This window comes from Natrix helvetica (assembly GCF_964273705.1).
Source record: "Natrix helvetica genome assembly, chromosome: 6".
NCBI classification, from domain to species: Eukaryota; Metazoa; Chordata; class Lepidosauria; order Squamata; family Natricidae; genus Natrix; species Natrix helvetica.
The window spans coordinates 44,602,721-44,621,904 of NC_138553.1; the positions used below are offsets into that span (position 1 = coordinate 44,602,721).

General features: G+C 40.0%; 1 protein-coding gene across 1 annotated transcript; it reads right to left on the bottom strand.

Annotated features, from left to right (window-relative positions):
* Positions 1 to 1,439: 1,439 nt before the first annotated feature.
* On the bottom strand, positions 1,440 to 13,581 carry LOC309394200 (GLIPR1-like protein 1). Its single transcript, XM_081957084.1, has 6 exons — positions 13,248 to 13,581; positions 10,180 to 10,425; positions 4,693 to 4,799; positions 2,366 to 2,454; positions 1,953 to 1,985; positions 1,440 to 1,871 (listed from the first exon to the last, which is right to left on the bottom strand). The coding sequence occupies exons 1-6, from the start codon at positions 13,578 to 13,580 to the stop codon at positions 1,717 to 1,719; spliced, it is 963 nt and encodes a 320-aa protein (XP_081813210.1). The 5' UTR covers position 13,581; the 3' UTR covers positions 1,440 to 1,716.
* Between the last annotated feature and the right edge of the window lie 5,603 nt (positions 13,582 to 19,184).

A 19,184-nucleotide genomic window follows, 5' to 3' on the forward strand; every position in this document is an offset into this window, starting at 1 on the left:
CAGCTTGTCAAGTTTCAACTTTACTGAAAATTAAGAACAAAAATCTTTGCAGTCTGATACCAGAAGTCCTGCCTTTTCACTCCTCTACATGGGAAAAAATGAACTGTTTACATCTCCTCCATCCATATCTTTATTTCATGTTTTTTACCTGATCATATGCCCACCCTCTCAATTCTAGTGAGATTTGAAAATGGCCTTTCACCATTGTCCTTGAAAGACCTTAACCCTAGAAACCATAAAGAAACAAGAGTTCTTGCAAATGAGGAAGTAGACTACCTGCAAATTCCAATATTTTCTTGTTCTTCCAAAAAGTAAGATTTCTCAGTTTATCTCTTGAATACACCATGAAATACCATCAATTCAAAGTTCCTTTGGAAATACAAGGAAGAAGAGCCGCCGTGGCACAGTGGTTAGAATGCAGTACTGCAGGCTACTTCTGCTGATCACCGGCTGCCAGTTCTGGTCTCACCAGGCTCAAGGTTGACTTAGCCTTCCATCCTTCTGATGTGGGTAAAATGGGGACCCAGATTGTTGGGGGCTATATGCTGTGAAGCACTGTTATAACTCTAAGTGCTATTGCTATTGCTAAGGGCCCTAGGTCGTATCCGGAGCCCACTCTGCGGGCACGCAGTCACCCTAGCTCTGCGGGCACCCCAGCTGTCACAACCGCACATGCATGCGCGCCTCCTGCCAGCCAGCTGATTTTCGTCTCTGTCGCATATGCAGATGTGCGTGCATGTGGGGGGTATGGGGGCATGCGCAGGGGGAAGTGCAGGGGTGGTGTGACGCCCCCCGTGCACCCTGTGTTTGTTCTCAGGAGGCTTCAGGGAGGCCTCGGGGTGTGCGGATCGTGCATGCATGCGCAGGGGAAGTGTAAGGTGGGTCACACACTCATACGCAGGGGGACGGCCACCGGGGGGGGGTGTTGCGCACACACTGCATTATGGGTGCGGGCAATATTGTTTTTATGAAACTTTTTTTCAGTATGATGTGAAACTTTATTAGTATAGTAGTGTCATATGGTACTGTATTAGTACAGTAAACAAGAGCTGTGGTGGTACAATGGTTAGAATGCAGTAATACAGGCTAATTCAGCTCACTGCCAGGAGTTTAATCCTCACTGTCTCAAGATTGACTCAGCCTTCCATCCTTCCGAGGTCAGTAAAATGAGGACCCAGATTGTTGGGAGCAATATGTTGACTCTGTAAACTACTTAGAGAGTGCTGTAAAGCACTATGAAGCGGTATATAAGGCTATTCCTATTGCTAAATTACTGCATCCTACCCTTGTGCTTTACTAAATCTAAATGCACTGCCTGAGCAACTATCAGCCACACAATTGTGTCCTATTCAATAATCATATATGTGCCTTCTGAACATGACTGCTGCTGCAATCATGCATACTTGAGTTAAGGGAGTTTAACATATACAGAAAGTATGTGCAGTTTATCACATTAACATTTATTAATAACAACTCCCTAATTTTAATATACATGTTTACAAAACATGGAACATATTAAATATATTTTGTTTTATATGTGTATTATCAGAATAAAAAAGCATTAAGAAATTGACAACATTCCATAAAAACAATGAATTGAACCAAATCTACTTTAAAAAAATACAACCGGCAAATAATGTAACAATTCATGTAAATATAATCTTATAATTAACCAAAGTAGTCAAAGAAAGTTTTATGCATACAAAATACTGAAGATTATTTAGAAAAACGTAAACCGGGATAATAGATTTGTAAGCAATAAACAGCAGCAAATGCCAGGAACATTAACAATGGCCTTAAAACAGCAACAGCAATGCAAGATGGATCACATATAATCCGCCTTTCAAATGGTGGATACCATCGTGAATAACCTAGGATAAAAAAAGAGAGGGAGTGTAATGATCCTCTTTTCAAAGTAAATTTAAAATATAAAAGGCAATTGTAATACATACGTAAGTTGTTTTCTTTCTCACGTTCAGGATTTCCTGTTTTTAAAAACAAACAAGGTTCAGACAAGCCAGTTAAAGCTTTTAGAATATTTTCTTTTCATACAGTTTCATTTCTTATATAAATGAATACATTAATTAATAGTAGCGGTGATGCCACATTAATCAGTCTTTAAAATTCAAGCAGAGCTATCAAATTTATTATAATGCAATGTTTACTCCTATTTCTATAAGATACTCATTTGAGCAATGGAAGGAAGCCTCACATACCTCTTTTTTCCCCTAAAAAGGAGAAAAAATTAACACTGCTCTACTAAAATAAAATCTGAAAAAAATGAATATCAAAATGATTTTAATAAACTATAATAGGATGCTTTTTTCTCCTCCTCGAACTACTATTTTATTCAGATTGTACTCACTACAGAGATTGTCTTTACAAGTGTCTCCTTTTGGACAGTTACTGCATGGCTTCCCCTCTTTATAAGGACGAACTCCACGGTAATTACCCCTAAAAAACAGTGGATGAATATATTCTTAATCATACCAAATATTATTAAGTAGACAAAGATAAATTGAAAATTTAGCTGGAAATGTTAGTGACCTTCCCTGAAGCTCCCAAGTCAAAATGCCAAAAAAGTGCAAAATCTTGAAGAAGTTTGAGTCACAGTACATCTTACAGAATTTCAATTATCTTTTGTGGTACTGCTAAAATTTCATTTTTCTTGAAAATAATCTGATTTAAAAATAAATAAATTAAGTGACTCCATGTTTAATGTCTTCGGTATAACACATGCACTTGTGCCCAGATGTCCCAAAAGTGCTTTTTCAGGAGGCAACTGGACTTTCTTGTTTTTCTTTGAAGATGTTTCACTTCAAGTGAAGTGAAATTCAATTCAAGAAGCTTCCTCAGCTCTGACTGAGGATTTATATGCCTTGCAGATAGCTGATCATTGGAGGTTTATCTGTGTTCTTGGGGTCACCTAAGTAGTGCAAATGGGTGGGGGGCCTTCTTGGAACTGCTGAAAAGACTGTTATCCTGGTTCAGCAGTCCATCTGCATTTAAAAGACAAAAGCCACTCTTTGAAGACAACAAAAATATTTTTGACAGGACTACTGGTTTGAAAGAGGGATCAAAGAGACCATTATGTCAAAACTGAACAGCCTTCTGTCAACAAAGGAGAAGGGATACGACATCATCTATATCCAGTCTACAACAGTCCTTTCAGTCAGAGCTGAAGAAGCTTCTGGGATCAGAAGTGAAAAGTCTTCAAAGAAAAACAAGAAAGTCCAGTTGCCTCTTGAAAAAGCACCTTTGGAATAATCATGACCTGGATGACTGAGAAGGTCCATATACATTGGGCCTTGATGTTATAGGGCCAACACATAATCTGAAAAACTGACTGGCAGATTTTGGGCCAGTCATTCTCCTCTGAGCCCAGCCTACCTAAAAGGACTGTGGTGGGGAAAATAGAAGAAAGGATTGTGGTGATTTTAATCCCGGAGCATGAGATGCCTTTTAACTTTCCATTAATCCTCTAGTTGGTACGTCCCCTTTCTTCCCTCCCTCGCCTCCTTTGCTTTGAAAAGTTGTGGGGCAACTTTTTCTTTCCTCTGCTGTGACAGGGAGCCTCAGTAGAGGGATGAAAGAGCCACATGTGGCTCCAGAGTTGCAGGTAGTCAACCCGTTCTAGAGGTTGCTGGCTCAGTGCAACGTATGAATTAGAGAATGGTACCTGTAACACTACTGCTGCACGAGCTGCATTGATTACCAGTCTGCTTCCGGGTGCAATTCAAAGTGTTGGTGATCACATTTAAAGCCCTTTATGGAATGTGTCCAGGTTATTTGAGGGGCTGTCTCACCCCACTTCGATTGGGCCGTACCACTCGTGCAGGCAGAGGAGGCATGCTGCAGGTCCCCTCATTATTATTATTCCAGCTGGGTGGGTCCAGGAGGGCCTTCTCTGCTGTTCCTCATGCCATCTGGAATCTCTCCCCTCCTCCCGATGTGAGGTTGGCCCCAAACCTCCTATCTTTTTGTAAGGGCCTAAAGACATGGCTTTGCCAGTCAGCTTGGACCCTTGAGTAAGAGATTATAAAATAGAAACTTTTCTTTTTTAACAGTAGGTAAAGATTTACAGAATAAAGTTGCAAAATAATTCAAGTAAATTTTGGAATAAAAAAGTACCAATGACATTTATCTTGCCACCTTTCTTCCAGAACATAAATATATTTATCAGATGCATGAACCTGGACCAGAATTTCTCAATGGTTAAATGTGTTATCACATGACTGGACCAAGGGTGGGTTCTGGCAAGCACTACTGCTGGTTCGCTTGTGTATGTGCTTAATGTGCGCACATGCGCAGTGCAATTAAAATGGTTGTGCGCATGCCCAGAACTGAAAAACAAGATGGCGCCACCTGAGGAACCGGTTTGGGGCGTGACAGGCCTGGGAAGAAGGAAGGAAGCAGGAAGTAGCTCCAACTGTTTTTACCCCCCGTTCTCCCCGCTTTCATGGGTTGTCTAGGAACTAAATATATTTCTAGTTATGTTCTTCTACAGTTTGAAAATTTTCTATGTAGTCTCCTTATAACTCACCAGCTGATTTTTAAAATAAAGTTAATAAAGATATGTCAAACATTTAAAGTTGGTACAGAAAGCAAACTAACTGAAAATAAATTGTTCAAGATTATATATGTAAATGTATGAATACAATTTCAGACTTCTTTTAATATGTATTAACTTACGCTGGAGCATAATTGCATACTAAAATGTTATTATTTTTTTCCTTTCCATTCATATAACGGCAGTAAACAATAGCGCAGCCAACTTTGTGTGAAGTAGCCCAAACTACCTGAAAAAGGAAGAACATCTATTTTGAATAATTTCAGTTTCTCTTCAATTTCTTTCTATTTTCATCTGCATTTGACTGAGGAATATTTATTTATTTTTCACATTCGTAAACCACCCATATCCATCAAAGAGGGAGTTAATTACATTAAGATTTGCCTAAAAATAGATAGTCCTCCACTTATAACCACAATTGACCCCAAAATGTATATTGTTAAGTGAGGCATTTGTTAGGTGAGTTTTGCCTCTTTTACGACCTTTCTTGCCACAGTTGTTAAGTGAATCATTGTAGCTGTTAAATTAGTGACATGGTTGTTAAGTGAATCTGGCTTCCCCAGTGACTTTGTCAGAAGGTCACAAAAGTGGATCATGTGGTCTTCCGGTTCCGGCGGCTACGGCGACGGGCAAGAACTTTGCCCGCTCCCGCTCTTCGGTGGGCTTCCCCCGTCCTCGGGGGGGCACAGGACGCCCCGGAGAGGCGCCCTGCCGAAGGAGCGGCTCGCGGAAGGCTCTGGCACCGGCGGCGGCTGGTGGGGGCTTCTCCGCTTTGCTCCAGGCACCGGGGAGCAGTTTTGGAGGGCGCGCCTGCGTCTCGCCCCATGCTGATTGGAGAACGTAAAACTGAAGGAAGCAACGGCGGTGCGGTGAGATGCTTCCTCTCTTCATCCCCTTACTTTTGAGTTGATGGACTTTTCAGTAATTTTAAAAGTTAATCTTTCGGATTTATTCTTGGAGGAGCGGCTAGAGGGGAGGGGGATTTCCCCCCCCTTGGACAAGCGGCTTGTAAAAATTCTGCTCTCGCCCCCAGGGGAAGGAGGAGGGGGGAGAGCCAACTAATGATGCCTCACCCCAGTAAAAGTGTTTTTCATGGGACTTAGTTCCAGAACTTATTGATGACCTGAGAACTTTCTGAACTTTTAAAATTTTTCCTATGCCTCTGAGCCCAAAGCTGGCAGGGCAAGATGGCACACTTCCGTTGTCTTCATGAACTGTGAAACCTGACTCCACCTTTAAAATTCAGGCTTCCGGTCTTTGTCTCCGTGTCACCCAGAGGAATCTCTTGTGGATTGTTATTTCCTGAACTCTTTGGAGAAAAAACTTTCATCTATTGCTAGATTGACTAAAGAAACTCCCACCTGTTTGGATCCTCTGCCTTCTGGACTCATCTCCCTGCTCTACTTCTCCAGCTGCCCAGTCTCTACACTGACTGATCTCTTTGTTTTATAAACCATGTCTCCAAAAAGACCACCCCCTGGAAAACCTGGCTTTGCTACTTCTGCACCGACATCTGCAACATCCAGTCCTGCCACACAGTCAAAGATTACAGAACTGATGCAACCTAAGAGTACAGAGATGGATTTGCAACAAATGCTCCAGCAACTCATACAGGGCCAGGAAGAAATTAAGAAACAATTAAAAGAAATGAAGGAAGAAATTAAAGAGAATCAAGTCCAAATTTATAAGAACTCACAGAGACTGGACCGTGTGGAGGGTGGGGTGGCGGAGGCGAGAGGGGGGGTAGAGGCTTTACAGAAGGGAAACAAAGAACTTGATATCCAACAAATGAAAACAGAGTTTGAGAGAATGTCCTTTTATCTTAGATTTCAAAATGTAATAGAAGCAGATGGGGAAAATATAAGGGACATTATGACTAATATTTTAGCTGAATACATACACAAAGATAAACAGCAGATGGAATGGGAGATAGATCTGGTCTATAGAGTGAATTCAGCATATGCCAGAACACACAATGTACCCAGGGAGGTTCATATTAAATTCCTTAGGAAAAGCACAAGAGATGAAATTCTGGGTGTACAAAGGGGGCAAACATTGACATATCATGACAGGGAGATAACCATCCTGAAGCAGATCCCCAAAAAAATTAGGGAGAAAAGGAAAAACTATTCGCAATTGGCGAATAAACTATACCAGAAGGGGGTGTGGTTTAGATGGTTGATGCCTGAAGGTATGCTGATATTCTGGGAGGAGACAAGAATCAGAATCAATACATCCATAGAGGCACAGGCCTTTATGGAAAAAAATAAAGTGAACCTAGAAAAAACAGAAGACACCACAATGGTCACACAGGACACGGGAGGGGCCGGAGCTCTGCCAGCGGGGGGTGAAGGGGCAACACCAAGAAAGCTCAGATCACAAAAATGAATAAGAAAACCACAATGTTATAAACAGACCGAAAGTAATAATGAAATTATATCTAGACTTTATATCATAACTATATAAACTGATTGAAAACTATTTTTTCTAGAATTAATATGCTGATTTTTTATGATTATGTATTAATGTTTTATATTTAGATGTATCCTATGAGTTTGGAGGGAGGGGGCATCTGCCACACTTGCAACTGCCAAAATTTGTAACCATTCCACTTACCCTTTTCCTTATAAATGTTTTAAAAAACCAATAAAACTTTTTGGAAAAAAAACAAAAACAAAAGTGGATCATGTGACCCTGGCATTCTATAACTGTCATAAATATGAGTCAGTTGTCAAGTACCTGAATTTTATCATGTGACTATGAGGATGTTGCAGTAAGTGTGACAAACAGTCATAAGTCACTCTTTTCAGTGCTGTGGTAACTTTTGACTGTCACTAAATGAACTGTTTTAAGCCGAGGATTACCTGTACTTTGAAACAAAAGTCCTTCTTTAAAGTGTTAACATCAAAATATTGCAATCTGGTTGTATTTCACTTGAATTGGCCTAGGTATACACTCCCCCCCCCCCGCCCACCCCTTATCTGTGAGTTCTTGCAGGCTCTTCAGATAATCAGATGTGAGGATCTCTGGAGTTGAGCTTTAGAGAGCAGCTGGAAAGGTTGCTGCTATAGTACCATTCTTGCTCCACAGTATCCTTGCCTGGCCAGTTAAGTTCCATTCCTGGACCTGGTGATAAGAGTATATGGGATTTTAATCTGCCACCTAGTCAGGTAGAGTTTGGAATAGTGCCATGGACTTGATTCTGATGGTCCAACACATACCAGAGGCTGCATTTTAATGTTTTTTTAAAAAATTATTATGTCTTGGGAAACTTGTAACTGATGTGGTAGCAAAAGACATTAACACCAATCCATTGCCATAGACAGATTACTTTGTTTACTTTCTTGTCTTGTTGATGCCACTTTTTCTACAGGGAGACAGGACCTATTCAATCAGGCTGTTCCAAGCAATTGATGATCATTATGGGGTTCCAAAGGTTTGAGGGTTTTCCAAGGATGTAGGAAGCTTCCAGCTGAGGTCTTGGCTGCTGCCTACAATGTGTGGCTGTCCTTGGACTGCATCGTCCCTATTTGGCTCCTCCCTGTGTGTTGATCCTAAAGCACATCTCAGTTTACTGAGGAGATACAGGAGATGAAGGATCAGAAGAGACTGATCAAATATGAGGAAGAGCCATGTTAGAGATTACTTTGTGGATAAAGAACATAGAAACCTCACTATTTATCTGAAAGGGGCTTAGTCTTAGGTGACTTGGGATGGGTTTGAACTGTTGACTTCTGAAGAATTGGAGAGGATTCTTTGTGCTGTTAGCTTAGCCACCCATATGCTGCATTTGGGGCCCTTCCACGTTGTCAAAGAAGCCAAGGAGATGATCTGTAATTGGGTCCATGCTATGATGCCTGATTGTTTGTGGGAGAGATGGCACACAGTGATATGCCTGCCAGAATCAAAACCAATTTATTTCCAACTTTCCCTTTTGGTCAGACTGTAGCTCCAGAACTCTAAAGAAAGTGGATTATTTTGATCCATTTGAGTTGGGTTTCAGGCCAGGATTTGATACAGAGACTGCCTTGATTGTCCTTGTAGGAAACTACTGGCAAATCTGCAATGGGAGTGATGCATCCATTCTTTTGCTCCTTGATTTCTCAGAAGCTTTTGATACCATCAACCATGGTATCCTGGACTGCTCCAGGAATTGCAAAGGGAGTGGCAGTTTATTTTACAGTTGTTCTCTTTTTTCCTTCAGGGACAATTCTAGTTTATGTTGTTTGGGGAGAAAAGTCATTCTCGAGGCCCCTACTCTGTTGGGTACCACAATGTTCAACTTTCTCTCTCTTTCTATTATTTCTATTCAACATCAACATGAACCCACTGTGTGATGTCCTACATCACTTGGGGTTTAGTATCATCAGTATCCTGATGGTAATTAAAAGCAATGACTTTGACAAAGATCTGTTAGCCAAAATCATGAGGAGAAAGACATGCCTTAAATCCAAAACAATGTAATGTATGCACAAATGGCTAAAATAGACATAGCATAACCAGACTTCCAAAATTCTATTATTATAGCCAATCTCAATAAAAGGAGTTGTAGCTTCCTGTGGAGTGGATTCTCAGTCTGGTTTACTTGACAATAAGCAATTATAGTTGCTGACTCAGACTTTTGATATACTGTCCCAGGACATAAAGGCATGTAGAATGTGGAAGAACTATCTCTGACTCAATCCTACCAAGAGGAAGTGGCTGTGGGGTCTAGGACCACTTGGTTCTAAGTTATGTCATCTCTGACCTTGGATGGGGTTGCACTTCTCCATTCAAATCTAGGGAACTTTAGAAAAGTCTTTGTTCAGCTTCATCTGGTGCAACAGTTGTAGCCTTTCCTCAATTGGGAAGCCCTTCAGTAGCCACTCATGTCTTGACTATTTCAACACTTTATATGGGACTGCCTCAAAAGCAACTTGGAACCTTCAACAGGTCCATAAGTACAACAGTGTGAGCAGTTATTCACATGCCACATGACTATGTGACACCCCTGCTCCATAACTTGCACTGGATGCCAATTTGCTTCAAAATACTGGTTATCACCTATGAAGTGCTACATGGTATAGGAATTGTTATTTGAGGGACTGCATATCTTCTCTGGAGGCTGTCTTGCCAATTAGAACTAATAGTGTTGATGCACTCTGGAGTCCTTCAATTAAACAATGTCATCTGATCCCAGGAAGAATCCTTCTCTGTTGCAGCACCGGCCTTATGAAATGAGGTATCCGCTGAGATCTGTATGATTTCCACCTTGTTGGTGTTCCAAACAGCCATACAGACCTCAAAAGGTGGTTTTCCATTTTGCTCATATATATTTTTCTTTGTTAAAGTCTAGTACTATTGTTTCTCTCTTAATATTGTTTTTATATTGGAGGTATTATATTCAGCAGAGACATCTGGAGTTGGGTAGCATAAAAGCAAGCAAATAAGTGAACAGATATTTAGAGATGAAATTGTTTTCTTTTTGAATTTTTCAGTTGTCTTTTACCTTTCTATATGTTTGTAAATAAGCAATCTTATACAATTAATTCACCTACTAAGCAACTGTAATCAGTATTCATAATTTACTGTCACAATGGAGTATATAAACACAAAAGTACATATCTTACCTGCGTATAATGTCCACATACTTGGGTGCAATGATGGGTAGAAAAAGTATAGTACTTTACTTCACTATGAAATGCTTGAATTGGACCCTCGACATTAATTGGTTTTTTGCTTGCACCTCCCAACCACATATTTTCTCCAGTTGGCTTAAACATAGGATCAGGGTGGTACCTTTGATTAGGATTATGTTTCCAAATACATTTATTTGCCCATGCTCTAGCAATTCTAGCTAAAGCTAAATCAAATGTCTGCAAAAGATAAAATTATCAGTTAAGCTTTTGATCATATTTATCTCCCTGAGTAAAAGCACAAATATCAAACTGAGCCCCATCCAAATACTGATAGGAATTTCCATGCATTAGTTCATATAAAGAAAATTATTTTATTAAATTCTGGAATTTTGCAGAAGATATAACATCTAAAACACTTTCAGAGATGATTCTTACTTATTTATAATTATATAAAAAGTTGATTTTGTATTTTTAAAACTATAAATATTATAAAAATAACATTTGTGCATAATGATACATAATGATATTTGTGCAAGAGAACATTATATATATATATATATATATATATATATATATATATATATATATATATATATATATATATATATATATATATATATATATGCTTTGAATCACATGTGTAGATACTGATTACATATTGAAGCAGAATAGTATCCAATGAAGATTTAATAGGATGGTTGTGCGACAAACTCTTGCAATGTGGATTGATTCTGTAAATGACAGCTATATCTTTTCCCAAGATATTCTTTTCAACTTTCTATTCTTAGCCTACCTGTCAGTAAACCAGAATTTAACACAAACTTTACTTAATATGTGTAGATCTTCTGCACCTTTGCTTCTACCAAGCTTCACTTTATACATCTAAAGATATTAATGTAAGTACATTAAAACATGCAAGTGTACTTCAAAGCAATATGGTTTCAAAATAAATTATCAATTATTTTGGTAGATCATAATATGAATATGAACTAGCGTAAGATTTTCAGGTAAAATATCTTTCTGCTTACCAGATGTGAAGAAAAAACATCATGAACTATCACCACCTAGTACCGTCTATAAATCCAGAGTTATTGTATGGCACGTTAGCAAATCTCATTTTTAAAGGAGTAGAGAAAAAAAGCTACCAGAACCAGAACAAGATTACCATAATTCCTCTTCTCTAAGAAGTTATTACTATGTTAGAAATTACTTCTGCTTTTACTTAGATCACACCCTTTCATATTCCATAGGTTGTATATTCCAGACCGATAGTGGTTTTTTAAAATGCATTTCAATGTTACCAGTAGATGTGTGGATTAGCAGAAAGAACAGTAGTAATTATACAGGATAGAGAACAGAGTATATCTGCCTGACAGATTTCCTATCACAGGTTATCTTTCAACTTTAAAATGTCCCCACAATGGGCAGAAATAACATGCCCTAAAATGAAGAGAAGGGAGCTATAAATAACTAGAATCAGCAAAGTAAATGTTGCTGCAGCGTGAGATAGAATAATCTACTCCTCCCAGTGCAGAATTTATAACCAAATTCCTTGCTTGCCTTCTGATTTATTAAATGACAATCACCAATCTTTTCAGGCCAATCTTTTCAGCAGGCTGAGACTGCTGATGGGAGTCCAGCAGCCAGATTCCAATGCTCATTTGAAAGTTAACATTCTGAGAGAATTGGGGAAGGTCTCAAACTTCCAGTAGCTTGTTTGCTTTGATGCTTAAATATGCTTTTAACAACTTAATATTTTAAAACTTAATATTTTTTACATGATTTTGATCTTAACTTTTAACTTCTGGATGTGGCTCAGGGATCACTGGTAGCGTTCACAATCAGATGCTTATTGTTACCTAATGAAAACCTTGTGTGCAATGATTTGCATTTTGTTTTCTTAAATACATGCATTCATTTCCTTGTATTTATTTGTTGAATTTATATACTCTTTTACTGTATAAATTGCATACAGTAAAATTGCAACTTACATGTAATTCAACACATACAATACCCCAAAAATAGAGTAAAAATATACATAAATTAATTAAACCAAGCAATAAAAATATTCTTGTGAAAAGGATGCCTCTATCCACTTGTTTGGGAAAAAGTAAACTCCTGATACCGGTAATAGGCACTAGGTCAGGGGTCAGCAACCCACGACTCTGGAGCCGCATGTGATTCTTTCATCCCTCTGCTGCGGCTCCCTGTCACTCAAAATATGTGTCACCCAAAATATGTGTCATTCAAAATATGTGTCACAACCACCAATGTGTGACACCTGCCAAAATGCAATTTATTGAACTTTTAGACCCCTGGTAGGTTTTGTGGCTCTTGGTGTTTTCTTTTCTGTGGGAAACAGATCCAAATGGCTCTTTGAGTGTTTAAGGTTGCCGACCCCTGCACTGGGTGAAAGTAGTCAGGAAAATCCCTACTGAAAACAGCTCAGGGATCGTGGCCTGTTCCCCTAGGACTGCAAAATTTGGTGGAGATAAGCACGTTCAGATTTGTTGGTTCGGGCTTGGAAACTTGCTGAGTGACTTTGCCCTCGCCCCAACCTTTCAGCCCTGGTTATCCCATAGGGCTGTGGGAATGGGATTCACATTGGAAGAATGATTCAATTGAAGCTCCTGGAAAAAACCCGGGGCTGTTTCTTATTTTCCTGAGGTACCTGTTCTCCCCCTCATTAAACTCTTCCAACTCAAGGGTCCAACAAACTTTCGCCACTATTGCAGGCACAAATCCGAATGACTTTCGGCCCCTGGAAGCAGCACCCTCCGCGGGCAAACGTTTCTTTGGGCAGGTCTTCAAACTTGGCAACTTTAAGACTTGTGGACTTCAACTCCCAGAATTCTCCAGCCAGTTTTGCTGGAGAATTCTGGGAGTTGAAGTCACAAGTCTTAAAGTTGCCAAATTTGGGGACCCCTGTCTTTGGGTGTCCCCTCAGGGGCGGCACGCTAACAGGCAGAGCCGAGGCTTCTCTTTTCCTCACGGCTTTCCCCTCTAACGCCCTCGGGCCTCCTGCCCCCCCGCTGGCCGGCAACCTTCGAACCGCTCACCATGTAGAGCATGTTGGAGGCAGAGGGCTTGACTTCGCTGCGGAACTTGTTGTGGATGTCGAGGTATTGCTTGATAAAGGTGCGGTTGGTGATGTCGGGTAAAGGCGCATATTTACTTCTCGCTTCCCCGAGGAGGAGAGTCAGTAGCACCGCTGGACCATAGCACCACCACCAGAGGCTCCTCATGGCCGCGGCAACGGCGATCCGGCGGAAAACTGCGCGCGCGCTAATGGTCCTGCTGAGGCCGCCGTCGCGGGACGAGGGTGGCCTGCTAGTCTTGCTAAAACGATTGCTTTCACTTCCTCCTCCCCCGTTAGGATTGCTAGCCCTCATCTGAAACTTGGCAACTTTAAGACTTGTGGACTTCAACTCCCAGAATTCTCCAGCAGCTGGCTGGAGAATTATGGGAGTTGAAGTCCACAAGTCTTAAATTTGGCAAGTTTGAAGATCTGCCATAAGGCTCACTTGGCAGTAAATTCTACTCTGGTCCTTGAAGTTTATTTCTCAGAAGTCACACCCTGGATTCCACTTTGTTCTGTTTTTAAATCTAGGTAGGGCTTAGCTAGCAGTCTCCTGGAAAGAACCCAGTGGTGTTTTCTCTCTCTCTCAGAAGAATAAATATACTATATTTTATTAATAGAACTCTATTCCTTTTTCTAAATATCCTTTTCTATTTTGAAAAAAAAAATCAGGATCTGTCAGATGAAGTTCCACTGAATGTCAACAAATTATCTGCCTCCTATTCTTCTCATTTGCTCTGTGTGGGAGGCTGTTATTTTGAGTTAGACCTGTAAAATGTGCTGTGTTTAAATATATGTATGAATATGCATGTCATATTGAAACAAATCTAAGATGCTGTTGGAAGTCAAAGGGCATGAAATGAAAGAAATGACTAATACAGGCAAGTAATACAAACTGCCTGGCGAGACACTATCTGCATTATAAATATATGCATATATATACTCCTACTGTATAAATGTTAGAGAAATGTCATATACGTCTAGTGATTTTCTTCCAAGGAAAGTTACTCTTCTCTTCTGGGATATCGGTTTATATTTGTAGATGATATTCTTTCAAGAAAAGTCACTCTAAGACTCAGGATGCACACAACAGGCTGGATAGCATCAGTTGAGTATGCTGATCACTTTTTAGTTAGATAATATAACATGAAAATCATGTCAATCTAGAAGTAATAACATAGCAATTCAACTAATGATAAATAGGAAACTCTGCGTATTGACAGTCCTATTGTAAAGATGTATGTGAAAGAAATGCTACTTCTCCAAAATGTGTTACTGTAATTCACACAAAACCATAATCAGATAATGCAGTAAAGGCCTTTCCATCCAGTTAGGGGCTGAAAATAACATCTAATTACATCTATTATATCAATCTCAAAAAACCCTAAAATTTCACTATAAGGGAAATAAGGTCATATCTTTCTAAATCTGTAGGGAAGAATCTGATTAAGACAATATCCGATTTGGATTTTCTTTTCCTCAGTGGTATTTTGATAGGTCTCTGAGAGAAATTGAATCCTTAATTATCAAGTATTAATACTTTGAAAGACACTGGAAGATTAATTACCTTGCATCTGTCTGGGGTTTTAAATCTCTATCTATTACAATTCAATTAATGGAAATATCTTAAGTATACTTTTGTTCTATTTTATAGGGTGAGTTTCAATAAGGGTGAGCAGTCCACAATCCTACCACCTCTGAACAGCTTTTGTGGCCTTTTGAATTCTATCTGCAGTTATTGAAACTAAAGGAACAAAATGTATTTCCATTTTGAGCTGGGAAAAACATAACTACAGTGGTATCCCTAAAATGAACATTTTGGTTTGTTCATTTTATTGCCTGTACTTTTATTGGTCAATGACTGAAATAAAATTCTGTCTGTCTTACTATATTTTATTTTCTTATCATTGATAAAGCAAAATGTATCCCTTTATCTGTGAGTGCAAAAAAATGATAGCATAAAATGAACTGATGACATCATCCCTCTTCTCTGCTTCCATTGCAACTCCATGCAGAATCATGTAGCTCTGGTTTTTGGGTCACCAGCCACAACTGTAATGGATTTTCTCCCTGCCTTTGTTACTATCACCTTAGCAGATTACCAAGTAGTAGGAAAACACCCATTAATTATAGCATTGTAGTATAAATGGATTTTGAAAATACTGGTAATCCCGGGTTACGAGCATTCCCTTAGTGAATATTGGAAGTTATGCGATCAGTGCCCCCTAGCATTTCCGAACAAGGCCTGAAACTACAAATCTTGCAGTACCATGGCAGTTGATCACCCTTATGAACAACCACAGAGGTTCTGCAATATTCGTCTTGCATGTTGCTGGCAGAAATGGAGCTTCTGAGGGATGTATCCACCCCTCAGAAGCCCCGTTCTGCCTTCTGTGGGCCTCCCCTGGCCTGTTACAGGCCGAAATGGGGGGGGCCTGGGGAGGCCTGCAGAGGGCCGAACGGAGCCTCGGAGGGCTATATTCAGCCCCCAGAGGCTCCATTGCAATGGGCCAGGGGAGGCTCAAGGAGGGCTGAACGGAGCCTCGGAAGGCTGGATTTACTCCTCAGGAGCTCCATTTCAGCCAGCAACATGCCAGGCGAGGCCTGCAGAAGCCCAAATGGGGAGTTGGAGGGGTGCACGTGGCTGAGAGACTGGAGAGGAGACTGCTTGCTAGATCTTCACAAGGTAAGTGACCCAGTGTGGCAGGTTGGGGAAGCAATTGTGGGGAGCATGAGGTATTTCAGTAGGTCACGGAGGCCTTGGGTGGTCTTAGTCAGGTGGCCTGTTTCATCGGTAGGCCCCGCCATGGCCTTCCCCCACTTTGAAATACCTCATGTGCACTTAACAAGTCTCACATTTGATTAGCAAATGTGTGGGTGAAAGGAGGAGGTGATCCTGTTCAAGGTACGACATTCACTCCCACAAATCCTCAGGTTATGAATGGAAGGGGCAGGCTCCATTACATTCGTAACTTGAGGACTACCTGTATTGTGCAATTATGCTATTTGCAGACTCTGCTTCAACTTCAGTAGGTTGGTTTGTCTGGCTTTCCTCCCACATCCCATCTGGGCAAAAAAATGTGAAATAAAGAAACATATGAGATTGCCTCCAATCATAAAAATGTTTCTACAAAAGTGTTTAATGAAACAGTGCCAAATATATTCTAATTTTAAAAGAGTACATAAATAGACACAGTGGTAGAGCAGTTTTAAGGGGAAAGGAAACAGTCTTGCACATGATTGTGCAAGAAACTAGGTTTTGTACAGCTGGAGAACTAAACCTTTTCTTAACTGTATATATACCATCAGCTTCTTATAAATCTGTGAAATATTACTATATCTTAATAACCTTTCACGTAAAGTTTTTGAAGGGGATTTATCAATAAATGCTGTTGCCAAGGTTCCAACTAACAAGCCCAAGCAGATCAAAACTCCGAGACTCAGATCTCTCTCAAATAACTTCTTTATTAGGCACATCATATTGGCACGACTAAATGTAAAACCAACTCTGAATAATTCCCACTGTTTCTGTATAGTTAAAATAGTAAATGATCCCCTCCCCAGGTGTTACCAATCACACTGTCCAATTAGGTTCATTGGCAGGCTCCTTAGGCACTCCTCTTCATTCTCATTCAACACCTGTGGAGATGACCTTAGTTCCCATGAGAAAAATTGGTGCTGTGTCTGGCAGTACATTCCGCCTCCTTCCCACTCCCCTACACTGGCAATTGACAACCAACAAAATGGTTTGGTTCAAAATTGACAGCTGTTCTATAGAGTGTTTCTACTTAGAATTAGATAAAAAGGGGGAATACATTGGCCTATTCTACTATAACAATGTTCTCCCTTTCCCCCTGAAATAATAAAGGCTGTTCTGGTAGTTTAGAGACAAATAAATGTCAAAAGGATAAGGGGAGGGGAGATGATAAGTATGTAAGGGGAGGAGAGATGATCAGTATGAAGCAGAGGTATCCATAAGTGGCTACAGTGATGCCAAAGGTTTGTATTGACATCACAATGAAACAGATAGTTAGTGTGGAGGCTTGCTAGAGACCAAGGAGGAAAGGCAACTTTGTCTCCTAACATCCCCAAAACACATCTCCAATCACATCCATGACACATCATGACTTGTTTTGAAGATAAACTGAGAAACGTTATCAGGTTTGTACATTTTGAAGCTATAGTAGAACACTGAAATATCAACTTAAGGAGGGAAATATTACTTTAAAACTAATGTATCTAAGAATAACTTAAGGCTCTTTCAATTACAGGAGCATACACACTATGCCTGCAGGATATAATAAAATGTCAAGATGGCAGCTGTGATGGTATGATCTGTCCAGTTTTTTAAATGAAACACAGATAAAAATAGTTGGAGCTTTGATCACACCATTGTGGCTATCAATTTGACTTTTTTGACCACACCCAGAAGATAAAAGGCTCTGAAGATAAAAGTACCAAGTTGTAGTGCACCCTAGTCAACTGTTCATTTCTTTTCCACCGCCACAATCCATTAGCAGAAAAAAATATGTTTCAATACGGTATTTCTTCTGGTCTGTTTTGTGACCTGGTTTACCTTGAAGGGCCGTGATAATAAGACAGATGAAGACTGATAAGCACCGTAGATAGGGCAACACAGAAACTAAATTGGCTCTAGTGGGGATGCAATACAAAATACTAATTTGTTTCATAGATTGATGGTCCATTAACCCTATTAATATGCAATCTTGCTTTCCCCAAATTTTCGGAGGCTGTGCATTGACTCAGGACAAGGGAAATGACTGTTGCATCATTTTTTTTCCTGCAATTAGGCAGTTGACTGAGGGGTCTATATGTGTGTGTGTGTGAATTGATACACAAACACAAAGTAGGGTGAGATAAAATAAAAATGGAGCAGAGTTAATCCTTCAGGTGACATGGCTATGGGTGGTAAACAAGATAGTTGTAGGTGCACTGATACGTGTACAGTGGGACCTCAGGTCACGAACGCTTCTGACCACGACCAAATTGGGTGCCAACCAAAAATTCCACTAAATGTTTCACGAATACATCCTCGGGTGGTGATCAAACGCAGCCACAGCGATTTTCCCTGTCTCAGTGATTTCCCCTTCCACACCTTTTTTGTGTGCATGTGCAAGCACAGTCAGTCTTCCCACCACGACCAAATTGGGTGCTGACCGAAGTCCTGGAATGGATTACGGTCGTGACCAGAGCTCCCACTGTACATATTCTCCAAAAACAAATAAGGCTCTTTTTTATCACTTTACAACCCACAGGGTAAAGGCTATGTAAATTTGCCTGAAGTCTGCACAGTATGCAGTATTTAATATTCTATAGATGCCTTCCATCCTTCCGAGATGGGTAAAATGAGGACCCAGATTGTTGCAGGCAATATGCTGACTCTGTAAACCGCTTAGACAGGACTGTAAAAGCACTGTGAAGTGATATGTAAGTCAAAGTGCTATTGATATTGCTATTAAATTGTTTCTGATATCAGCTACATTTTTCAGTATCCATTTATATGCTCTACGACATTAGAATTTATGTGCCCCACTTTTAATAAATAGCCTTTAGCTTTCTTCTGCATTTACAACAGTGATAATGAACTGAAATTGAATTCTGATTTCAAAACACTGGATTAATGATCCTGTTTACCCTTTTCTCATCAGCTTTATTGCAGAACTACATATTTATAATATCCTTTCCTTTCACAATTGTCAGCAGCGGTTTTCGCTCTTTTGTGAACAAAAGCGAGATTTTATGCTGGAGGTTCATAGATAACTTCCGTTGACTTCACTCCTCTTCCTGCCACTTATCGCCACGCCAACAGTGCCTGGAGCCCATTAGGGGGCGCTACACAAAAATGAACCGAAGATGAAGGTCTTTCTTCGCAAATATATGGTTTGTTTATCTTCCG